This window comes from Pelobates fuscus, chromosome 8, assembly GCF_036172605.1.
Source record: "Pelobates fuscus isolate aPelFus1 chromosome 8, aPelFus1.pri, whole genome shotgun sequence".
Taxonomy (NCBI): Eukaryota; Metazoa; Chordata; class Amphibia; order Anura; family Pelobatidae; genus Pelobates; species Pelobates fuscus.
Genome location: NC_086324.1, coordinates 75,977,983 through 75,990,815, shown reverse-complemented (window position 1 = coordinate 75,990,815; position 12,833 = coordinate 75,977,983). Strand labels below are relative to the sequence as shown.

At 43.1% G+C, this 12,833-nt stretch overlaps 1 protein-coding gene across 1 annotated transcript in view; it reads left to right on the top strand.

The window, feature by feature from the left end:
* Positions 1 to 12,833, top strand: part of LOC134571263 (uncharacterized) — a 158,865-nt gene that overhangs the window by 76,413 nt on the left and 69,619 nt on the right. The window contains exons 3-5 of the mRNA XM_063429434.1: positions 9,005 to 9,168; positions 9,279 to 9,492; positions 10,041 to 10,169. Coding sequence (XP_063285504.1) covers positions 9,005 to 9,168; positions 9,279 to 9,492; positions 10,041 to 10,169 — 507 coding nt within the window. The remainder of the gene's footprint in view (positions 1 to 9,004; positions 9,169 to 9,278; positions 9,493 to 10,040; positions 10,170 to 12,833) is intronic.

Sequence of the window (12,833 nt, the reverse complement as noted above, 5' to 3'; positions counted from 1 at the left end):
ATCTTGAAGTCACAACATCTAGCTCCCGGAAACACTCCTGAGGGAAGAAACTTTGTTCCTCCTGAACTTCAACTGGAGCTCTTACAATGTTTTCATGAGAGTAAAATAGCTGGTCATCCTGGTATTCGCAAGACGTACTCTCTGATATCCAAGGATTTCTGGTGGTCTTCACTTCGTAAGGATATTGAGGAGTTCGTCGCAGCTTGTGAGACTTGTGCCAAGACTAAACTATCTCATGCATCCCCATGTGGCCTGTTACACCCCTTGGACATTCCTGAGAAACCTTGGTCCTGTTTGTCCATTGACTTTATCGTTGATTTGCCTGCTTCCAAAAGACAGACTGTTATTCTCACGGTGGTGGATAGATTTACCAAGATGGCTCATTTCGTGCCATTACCTAAACTTCCGACTTCCCCTGAATTGGCGGAGATTTTTGCGAGAGAAGTTTTTCGCCTACATGGGATCCCTTCAGAGATTGTTTCTGATAGAGGTTCTCAATTTGTCTCACGTTTCTGGAGATCCTTTTGTTCTCAAATGGGCATCAAATTGAACTTCTCCTCTGCCTATCACCCTCAGTCTAACGGAGCTGCTGAACGTACTAATCAAAAGATCGAACAGTATCTGCGTTGCTTTGTTTCCGAACACCAGGACGATTGGGTCGGTCTGATTCCTTGGGCGGAGTTCGCACACAATAACCTTGTTTGCGATTCAACTCGCTCTAGCCCTTTCTTCATGAACTATGGCTTTCATCCTTCGATTTTTCCTTCGGTTTCCTCTTCTCAGGGGATACCGTCGGTTGATGATCATGTCGCCAACCTGAAGAAATTATGGGATCAAACTCGACAAATTCTATTACATAGTTCCTCACTGTTCAAGAAACACGCGGACAAACATAGAAGAGCGGCTCCTGTTTTTGTTCCTGGGGATAGGGTATGGTTGAGTACTAAGAATATCCGCCTAAAAGTTCCGTCCATGAAATTTGCTCCTCGTTACATAGGTCCTTACAGGATTCTCACTCGTATCAATCCGGTTGCGTATCGCCTTGCTCTGCCACCTGCCTTACGCATTCCTAACTCTTTTCATGTCTCCTTGTTGAAACCCCTCATTTGCAACAAATTCTCCTCTAAGGTCTCCTCGCCTCGTCCTGTTCAGGTGGAGGGTCGGGAGGAGTACGAGGTCAGCTCCATCATTGACTCCAGAATTTCAAGGGGAAAATTGCAATATCTGGTCAACTGGAGGGGATATGGTCCTGAGGAGAGGAGTTGGGTACCTCAGGAGGACGTCCATGCTTCTCGCCTTCGCAGAGCATTTCACCTTCGCTTCCCATCTCGCCCCGGTTCATTCCGCCCGGTGGGCGTATCTGAGAGGGGGGGTACTGTCAGGGTACCTGAGGCCTCTACCTCTAAGGGAGGTAGAGACTTGGTGGTGTATCCGTCCAGGCGAGCTGTCCTCTCCGTTCCTCGCGGTTCATCCAGTCACTTAAACACCGGCCGCGAGGAATCCACGTCCTTTTCTAGCAGGACGCTCAATACGTGACGTCATGACGCTAGCACGAGCTATCTGTCACTCAAGTGTCCGATATCCAATCGGTACTTTTCAGAGGCGTGATTTCCATCCAGAACCAGGGTATTTAAGCTTACTCCTTACTTCAGCTCATTGCCCTGTCGTGGTTCTAGCTTGTCTAGTCACTCAGTGCTCTGGTATTCTAGTTTGCTCTTTTGGTTTTGACTCGGCTCGTTGTACTACCCTGTTTCTCTGTTATCCCTTGACCCGGCTTGTCTCTCGCTTATCTGTCTTCTCGTTCCCTCGACCTCGGCTTGTCTCTGACTATTCTTTACTCTCGGTACGTTAGTCCGGCCATTCTAAGGCCCGGTATACGTACCTTTCCACTCTTTGTACTCTGCGTGTTGGATCCCTGTCCCGATCCTGACAGGCTGCCCTGGGGCCGCTTTAACATTTCTGTTACCCTATGCGGCCGCGTGGCCGCAGCCACAACCGCGCGGCCGCAGCAACACCTGAGCCGGCCGCTGCTGCTTCCTGTCAGCCGCCGGATGTGAGCGGCAAATGACGACATGACGTCACATCCGGCGGCTGCGCGGCGGCGGCTCTACTGAAACTGCATCACATTTTTCCCTGAGCTGTTGGAACTTGTAAAGGTAAGAATAAAGGGGTTTGGGGGACCTAATTAATTAATTAATGTATTGGGGAGGGGAGGGGAGAGGAGGTGGTCATTAATGTATTAGGGAGGGGGGGTGGTCATTAATGTATTGGGGAGGGGGGGTGGTCATTAATGTATTGGGGAGGGGGGGTGGTCATTAATGTATTGGGGAGGGGAGGGGGGGTGGTCATTAATGTATTGGGGAGGGGAGGGGGGGTGGTCATTAATGTATTGGGGAGGGGAGGGGAGGGGGGTGGTCATTCATGTATTGGGGAGGGGGTGGTCATTAATATATTGGGGAGGGGAGGGGGGGTGGTCATTAATATATTGGGGAGGGGAGGGGGGGTGGTCATTAATGTATTGGGGAGGGGGTGGTCATTAATGTATTGGGGAGGGGAGGGGGTGGTCATTAATGTATGGGGGAGGGGAGAGGGGGTCATAAATGTATGGGGAAGGGGAGGGGGGTCATTAATGTATTGGGGAGGGGAGGGGGTGGTCATTAATGTATTGGGGAGGGGAGGGGGTGGTCATTAATGTATGGGGGAGGGGAGAGGGGGTCATTAATGTATGGGGAAGGGGAGGGGGGTCATTAATGTATTGAGGAGGGGAGGGGGGTCAGTAATATATGGGGAGGGGAGGGGGGTCAGTAATGTAATCGGGAGGGGGGTGGTCATTAATGTATTGGGGAGGGGGGGTGGTCATTCATGTATTGGGGAGGGGGGTGGTCATTAATATATTGGGGAGGGGAGGGGGGTGGTCATTAATATATTCGGGAGGGGAGGGGGGTGGTCATTAATGTATTGGGGAGGGGAGGGGGTGGTCATTAATGTATTGGGGAGGGGAGGGGGTGGTCATTAATGTATGGGGGAGGGGAGAGGGGGTCATTAATGTATGGGGAAGGGGCGGGGGGGTCATTAATGCATTGGGGAGGGGAGGGGGGTCAGTAATATATGGGGGAGGGGAGGGGGGTCAGTAATGTAATCGGGAGGGGGGGTGGTCATTAATGTATTGGGGAGGGGGGTGGTCATTAATATATTGGGGAGGGGAGGGGGTGGTCATTAATATATTGGGGAGGGGAGGGGGTGGTCATTAATATATTGGGGAGGGGAGGGGGTGGTCATTAATGTATTGGGGAGGGGAGGGGGTGGTCATTAATGTATTGGGGAGGGGAGGGGGGTCATTAATGTATTGGGGAGGGGAGGGGGGTCATTAATGTATTGGGGAGGGGAGGGGGGTCATTAATGTATGGGGGAGGGGAGGGGGGGTCATTAATGTATTGAGGAAGGGGTCATTAATGTATTGGGGGGATGGGGGTGGTCATTAATGTATAGGGGAGGGGGGTCATTAATGCATGGGGGAGGGGAGAGGGTGGTCATTAATGTATGGGGAGGGGAGAGGGGGTCATTAATGTATGGGGAAGGGGAGGGGGGTCATTAATGTATGGGGGAGGGGAGGGGGGTCATTAATGTATGGGGGAGGGGAGGGGGGGTCAGTAATGTATGGGGAGGGGAAGTGGGGTCATTAATGTATTGAGGAAAGGGTCATTAATGTATTGGGGGGATGGGGGTGGTCATTAATGTATTAGGGAGGGGGGGTGGTCATTAATGTATAGGGGAGGGGGGGTCATTAATGTATTGGGGAGGGGAGGGGGGTCAGTAATGTATTGGGGACGGGGCAGTAATGTATTGGGGAGGGGAGGGGGGTCAGTAATGTATTGGGGACGGGGCAGTAATGTATTGGGGAGGGAGGGGGGTCAGTAATGTATTGGGGAGGGGAAGAAGGGGGGCAGTAATGTATTGGGGAGGGGAAAAAGGGGGGCAGTTATGTATTAGGGGAGGGGGGGTCAACTGTGTATTAGGGGAGGGAGGGGTCAGCAGTATATTAGAGGAGGGGGGTGACAGCAGTATATTAGAGGATGGGGGGCAGCAGTACATTAGGGGGAGGGGGGTCAGCAGTGTATTAGATAGGGGGAGAAGGGGACGGGAAAGATCTGACTTGGGAATTTGAGATGAGGCAATAATTATATTTTTTACACTTATATATGTGTGTGTGTGTAGAAAGAAATGTAAATAGAGGGGGCTACAGGGGTGAGGGAATTATATTTGTAATATATTTATTGGGAACTGTGGAGGGAAGGGGGTTGGATGAGAGCATTAAATATTATAGCATTAAATATTATAGTTATGGGGTAGGAACTGTATTATATATTTTTGGTTTAGTGCAGGGGTAGGTAACCTTCAACACTCCCTTTGTTTTTTGACTACATCTCCATTAAGGCTTGCAAAGCATCATGGGAGGTGTAGTCCACAACATCTGGAGTGGCAAAGGATGTCTATTCCTGGTTTAGAGCATAGGTGTATAACCATTTGGCTTCCCCAGGCCAAAATAACCCCTTAAACTCTTAAAGGATCACTATAGTGTCAGGAAAACAAAGCGGTTTTCCTGACACTTTGGTGCTCTGAGGGTGCCCACACCCTCAGGGTCCCCCTCCCGTGGCGCTGAAGGGGTTAAAATTCCTTCAGTTACTTACCTTAATCCAGCGCCAGGCTCCCTCGGCGCTGGTGACCTCTCCTCCCTGTCTGACGTCAGCTTCCCCTTCCGAAGTCACTGGAGCTGAATGCGCATGGCCGCGCGCGCATTCAAAGTGTCCATAGGAAAGCATTTCTCAATTCTTTCCTATGGACACTCTGCGTGATGGAGGTGAAATGTGCCTCCAGCGTCGCAGATGCGCCTCTAGTGTCTTTCTGGAAGACAGCCACTAGAGGCTGGATTAACCGCAAATGTAAATGTAGCAGTTTCTCTGAAACTGCTATGTTTACATGTGAAGGGTTAAAACCTGAGGGACATTGCACCCAGGCCACTTCATTGAGCTGAAATGGTCTGGGTGACTATAGTGTCCCTTTAACGCTGTTACGGCGTTATATGCGTCCGCATTTTAATGGGCTGTTAAGCTGAATTCTGATGACTCCGCAATGCTATGGGGCTGGTATGTATTTTTTTCCAGGGCTGGTTTTCATACCCAGTCCGGCCCTGGGGACCAGGGTTAGACTCCACATCATTTGCAAGGGCAAGTAACATAAGGAATAGGAATTTGGACATTATTTTTGTTTGGGCATATAGTGAATGGGATACTTTATAATTTTGTGAGGTGGGGGTAGGAGGGCTATTTTTTAGAACTCTCCACCAGCACTCAGCTGATAAGTTACAGGAACAAAGCATGCCATGGTGTATGATAATTTGTGTTCCAGTTTGAGGTGTGTGCTTATGCTGGTAGTGGTGTGAACAAAATTGAATTGAAAAAAGGGTTATTAAGAAAATCAGTATGGTTATATTTGGATTCATGTTAGTGGTATGAGGTGTGTAGTTGAAAATGAAACTGAAACAGAAATTGTGAAAAACTAAAATTAAACAAAAAGTATATAGTATTGGTGTGTGATATATCTATTTGTAGGGAGAGAGGGTATGTGTTCTATAGGGTTAAGAGATTGGAAGGGTGTGCTGATCAGTGTTTGCACCTGTCAATTTCAGGAGATTGAAAGTTGTGTGGGAGACTATCTATAAATGTGGAATTAAGCATGGGGTGGGAGGGAACCGAGTCTTCCAGAAGGCTGCAGAAGTTTAACTAGGGAATGACTTGGCCCCTTAACATCTGCTTATGCTCCAATGGAAACCGCTGAAACATAGAAACATAGAATGTGACGGCAGATAAGAACCATTCGGCCCATCTAGTCTTCCCAATTAGTGACCAGTCGTTTACAAACTCAGACAGTAGAAGCTGGCCCACATGTCACGGAGACTCAGGTAACTTTGGATGGGCTTGACGCTGCACAGGTTCCATAGTTGGTGGATATCATCTGCGGTAAATTGAGTTCCCTTGGTCAGAGAGGATTTCCTTGGGGAAACCTACCCTGGCAAATATCTTAACCAGCGCATCGGCAACAGTGTCTGCCTGGATATTGGTGAGAGCGACCGCATCTGGATAAAGAGTAGCATAGTCCACCATGGTAAGTATATATTTCTTACCGGATGGACTAAGTTTCTGTAGAGGCCCTTCTATGTCGGACATTTGAATTGTTGAGATTATAATGTACCTAAAAATTGAGTTATACTAAAATGAAATGAGTTAAAGTATAGAGAAATGGTAGTTAATAAAACCAAGTTAATTAAAACTTCATAGAAAGTGCACAATTCAAAATTTAGGTTTAAACCATAAGGGGTCAAAGTATTTAAATTAAAGATCCACCTCATCTCTGTTTTGCCTAGTTTTTTTATGATATCCTCCCCTCACCAATTGGTCTCCACTTTTTGAGTAGCTAAACATTTCATACAATGTTGGTCACAACTATGAACTTCTTTAAAGTGCATTCAAAGGCTGTTTTGCTCATAACCTTTTTCGATATTTCCTGCATGTTCATTTATTCTTACATAAAGTGGTCTTTTGGCCCACATAGTATAGATTGAACGTACCTATTAGGAGGTAGATTACTTTTTTGGTATATCAGGTGATAAGGTTTTTTTACTTTGTATTCTTTGCTTGTCTGTGGATTTTTAAAGGTTTTTAGATTTCTTTTTTCATTACCTGTGTTTCTGAAAGCTATACACAGATCACATCCAAAAAAACGTCTTTGTGCAAAAAAGTTTTACACTTTTTTTTCTCTGATGTGGTTATGTCTAAGCCTGGTGCCTACATTTTGTACACCTCTATATATAATTTTAGGTTTAATGGGTAAAAACTTGTATAATACCTGATCTCCTCTTAAAATTTTCCAAAAATTGTTTAAAATCTTCTTGATCTCTCTATTGTTACAATTAAAATTACAAATGAAAGGTACATCTGTTTCTGATCCATTTTTTTAAATTTATATTCTAGGACTGACATTCTGTCCCTTTTTTTCCACTTCTTCTATGGTGCTCATTAAGGAGGTTTCTTCAAATCCTTTTCCTGGAATTGTTTTTTAAGTCTCATAAGTTGTTACATCAGTACAGTTCCTTCGTATTTGTAGGAACTGTGATTTTGGTGTGTTGAGTAGCCACAGAGAGAAATGGCAGCTGTGTAAATGAATCTAGTTGTTAACATCTACTGGCTTAAAGTATGTACTAGTTTTGATCATATTATCTTTAATGTAGATGTTAAGATCCAAATTATTCACACAGTGATTGTTAAAATCTACAGTTAAAATAATGCCCCATTGTTAAAATTTAAAAACGCTAAAAAAAAGCCTCAAACTATATTAAGAACCTTTCCACCCAAAAAAATGTCATCTACGTGCCTTTGATAGGAAACAAATGTACACGTTTTGATCAAAATAAAACACACAAAAAAACTTGGAATCTGACTATATGTTTGTTCAACCGTAATTCTGCTATTTCATATTAAGTGCGCCCACACTTATTATATATCATTTTATTCAGGAGAAATAGGGTTTTCATTTAACATCAAATATTTAGCAATGAAACATAATTTAATATGAATAATTGTGAAAAATGTGAGAAATTAAGAAACTAATTTTATTTTATTTTTTTAGTTCTGCATGACATTTTAACTGTGAATGTCATAATACGGGTTGCTTTTACTGCAATAAAATACACATATTTGTATTCAGCGATGTCTCACGTGTAAAACGGTACCCCGTACAGGTTTTATGGTGTTTTGGGGGTTACAGGGTCAAATATAGCATGTACAATTTTTCAGTTTTTTTTCACATTTAAATTTTCCAGGTTGGTTACCGTTGCCTTTGAGACCGTATGGTAGCCCAGGAATGAGAATTACCCCCATGATGGCATACCATTTGCAATAGTAGACAACCCAAGGTATTGCAAATGGGGTATGTCTAGTCTTTTTTTAGTAGCCACTTAGTCACAAACACTGGCCAAAGTTAGCGTTAATATTTGTGTGTTTAAATTTTTTATTTATATATATATATATATATATATATGTTGATATTAAAATATATATAATTATATATAAATATTAAAATACACTTAGTGTATGTATGTGTAAGTGTGTGTATATATATATATATATATATATATATATATATATATATATATATTTAGATCATATATTATACATATGATCTAAGTATATATTATTTTACACTGTTTTAAAACTTTATTAAACTTTTTTTCAGGCAGCAGTGGGACTACCTGTCATTCCAGGTACTCCCCCTGCTGGCACTGCTATGGACAGCTATTCTGTCCATGTGATCGTGAGGTCCTTGCAAGGACCCCTCAATCACATGGCCCAGGAAGGCCGGATCAGCAGCAGGGGGACTCTCTGGGATGTCAGGTAAGTCCCCCCATCACGATCGCCGGCAAGCAGGTAAGTGGGAAAGACGGCGTGGATGTGCTATGTCTCCCACCGGCGTTTAGAGCCAGGTCCCCAAGGATGGCATAACACGCCCGGCGTCCTTATGGGGTGTGTGTATATATATATATATATTTATATATGTGTATGTATATACACACTGAACAAAATTATAAACGCAATACTTTAGTTTTTGCCCTCATTTTTCATGAGCTGAACTCAAAGATCTAAAACTTTTTCTATGTACACAAAAGGCCTATTTCTCTCAAATATTGTTAACAAATGTGTCTAAATCTATTTTAGTGAGCACTTCTCTGTGTTAGTGAGGACAGTTGATAGGTTTCAGTTGTCACACTGTTGCAAAATGGTTCAGGACAAAAATCTACATTGAGTTAAGTTATGTTGCTGACCCATAAAGTACAATTTGTGTTTGACAGGCTTAACAAAAAAGAACCCAACAAAAAAACCTTCAGATATCTAAACTATTTTCAGTAGTGTATGAAATTAACATCTTTATATCATGGCTTTTTCCTGTTCAGCAGAAAAGTAAACCGTATGATACAGCAGTCGATGTTGGCTGTGGTCCTGGAAGATATACTTTGCCTCTAGCACCTTATTTCAAAAAAGTTATTGGTGTAGACATCAGCAAGTCTCAGATTTGGGAAGCCAAACAATACTGCACATTGGAAAATGTGACTTTCCAGTAAGTGATTAAAATCCATTTGTCTATATAACCACACACTGAACATCTGAAAGAATACTTTATCCCCAGTCACTAGGTTCATTATGTATCTGTTTTGTTGGCTCTTGTAGGGTGGCTGCTGCTGAGAACTTACCCCTAGAAGATTCATCTGTGGACCTTGTGAATGCAGGGCTTGCTGCTCATTGGTTCAACATGGACAAATTTGTTCATGAAGCAATTCGTGTTTTAAAGCCCAACGGCTGTCTGGCACTGCATGCTTTCGTTCCAATTTTTAAACTACAAGATGATCGTAATGATGCTGCGCTAAATGCCATTATGAAGCAGGTGCTGGTCATTGTGGTGAAATGAATAGAATATAGTATTAACTGCTTTTAGTAAATATTCCACTGCAACTTGACCAGTTTCCATTCTAGCAATTATAGAATTATCTGTGTTACACTACTTAGGCTACCGTTAGTGATCCTGCTGTTAATGGGATAATTCTTTTTATGCTAGACCTCATGTATACACATGATAACATACATTAGAGTAAGCTAAAGAGGAGCCAGGGACCCTAACAAAACTTTGTCCTGAATATTGGAGAATGTTCTTTGCCACAGTTTCCTATATTATGTCCGATTCCCATGAAGACATATAATTGTTCTTTCTCAGCAGTAATTCCTCAAATACCTAGGAAAAAACATCTAAACTGAGCTGCATAAATAACCCTATTATGCCTGACTTTCAAAGTACTTATGGTGCTTCGACTAACCTATAAAACAGTATGGATTTTCACACGCTTGGTGTGTATAAGATAGTAGGTTGCTTTTTTTTTTTGTCCCACAAACAGTAATTTAAGATCATTCTCAGCTGATAAACTATTCTCTTTGCAGTATCTGGACAAAGTATCAGAATTTAAATACGAAATTGAAAATCTTTTGCATCACCAGTATGAAGAGGTCTTCAATGCTATACCATTAAAAGACAAGAAGTGGCAAGTACATATGTCATGTCAAGTTGCTGTAAATTTTATGATTTTGTGATTTTATGTTCCTTAAAATGCCTAGAATTTTTTTTATCTGTAGTTAACATCTAGCATCCTCTCACATTATGTAATTATTTTACATTAACATACTTTAATGTAATGCTTTTATAGGCAGCTCCACCAGACTGGAAAACCTGACTCTGTTCCCAGCTGGCCCTACCTTGCAATTATCTTCTCCTTATTTAGTTAAAGAATTGCCCCTTATTGTATGCAAGTTCATTAATTTTGTTTTTGGCCTGGTTCCTGTTCCTTCTGTTTCCCAGAGCTTGCTGTTACTCTCATTGTCCCAGAGCAAGGTACCACTCACTAGGGGGGTGCCGGTGGCAAACTTTCACTGGGGCGGCATTTCACCGCTCCTGTGTCTTATGTAAAGGGATCGGACGCTTATAATAGTATCTAGTTTCCCATCCAGCAGCAGCACATCCTCTGTTCTCGCGATACGCAAGAGTGTTGCCGCGGGTTGCCATAGCAATCCGCGGCAACGCTCTCACGGATCGCAAGAACAGAGGACCCTGCTGCTGCTGCTGGATGGGAAACGAGCATGCAGAGTTCTTGGCCACTCTTCACTGCCCATTTAAAGCTGTGCCACCGGACCGCCAGTCGAGGAGGATGGGACAGGCAGGTAAGTGGCAGCACATATTCCACACAACATACACACTGCATCTTCATACACTATACACACACTGCATACACACTGCACACTGCATACACTATACACACACTGCATACACTATACACTATACACACTGCACACATTATACACACACTGCAAACACACAGCACACTATACACACTGCACACACTGCACACTTTCTACACTATACACACACTGCATACACACTGCATACACTATACACACACTGCATACACACTGCACACTGCATACATTATACACACACTGCACACTACACACACTGCATACACTACAGGGAGTGCAGAATTATTAGGCAAATTAGTATTTTGACCACATCATCCTCTTTATGCATGTTGTCTTACTCCAAGCTGTATAGGCTCGAAAGCCTACTACCAATTAAGCATATTAGGTGATGTGCATCTCTGTAATGAGAAGGGGTGTGGTCTAATGACATCAACACCCTATATCAGGTGTGCATAATTATTAGGCAACTTCCTTTCCTTTGGCAAAATGGGTCAAAAGAAGGACTTGACAGGCTCAGAAAAGTCAAAAATAGTGAGATATCTTGCAGAGGGATGCAGCACTCTTAAAATTGCAAAGCTTCTGAAGCGTGATCATCGAACAATCAAGCGTTTCATTCAAAATAGTCAACAGGGTCGCAAGAAGCGTGTGGAGAAACCAAGGCGCAAAATAACTGCCCATGAACTGAGAAAAGTCAAGCGTGCAGCTGCCAAGATGCCACTTGCCACCAGTTTGGCCATATTTCAGAGCTGCAACATCACTGGAGTGCCCAAAAGCACAAGGTGTGCAATACTCAGAGACATGGCCAAGGTAAGAAAGGCTGAAAGACGACCACCACTGAACAAGACACACAAGCTGAAACGTCAAGACTGGGCCAAGAAATATCTCAAGACTGATTTTTCTAAGGTTTTATGGACTGATGAAATGAGAGTGAGTCTTGATGGGCCAGATGGATGGATTGGTAAAGGGCAGAGAGCTCCAGTCCGACTCAGACGCCAGCAAGGTGGAGGTGGAGTACTGGTTTGGGCTGGTATCATCAAAGATGAGCTTGTGGGGCCTTTTCGGGTTGAGGATGGAGTCAAGCTCAACTCCCAGTCCTACTGACAGTTTCTGGAAGACACCTTCTTCAAGCAGTGGTACAGGAAGAAGTCTGCATCCTTCCAGAAAAACATGATTTTCATGCAGGACAATGCTCCATCACACACGTCCAAGTACTCCACAGCGTGGCTGGCAAGAAAGGGTATAAAAGAAGAAAATCTAATGACATGGCCTCCTTGTTCACCTTATCTGAACCCCATTGAGAACCTGTGGTCCATCATCAAATGTGAGATTTACAAGGAGGGAAAACAGTACACCTCTCTGAACAGTGTCTGGGAGGCTGTGGTTGCTGCTGCATGCAATGTTGATGGTGAACAGATCAAAACACTGACAGAATCCATGGATGGCAGGCTTTTGAGTGTCCTTGCAAAGAAAGGTGGCTATATTGGTCACTGATTTGTTTTTGTTATGTTTTTGAATGTCAGAAATGTATATTTGTGAATGTTGAGATGTTATATTGGTTTCACTGGTAAAAATAAATAATTGAAATGGGTATATATTTGTTTTTTGTTAAGTTGCCTAATAATTATGCACAGTAATAGTCACCTGCACACACAGATATCCCCCTAAAATAGCTATTACTAAAAACAAACTAAAAACTACTTCCAAAAATATTCAGCTTTGATATTAATGAGTTTTTTGGGTTCATTGAGAACATGGTTGTTGTTCAATAATAAAATTAATCCTCAAAAATACAACTTGCCTAATAATTCTGCACTCCCTGTATACACACACTGCATACACACTGCACACTTTATACACTATACACACACTGCACAATGCATACATTATGCACACTGCATACACTATACACACACTTTATACACTATACACACACTGCACACTGCATACACTATATACACACTGTACACACGATACACACTGCAT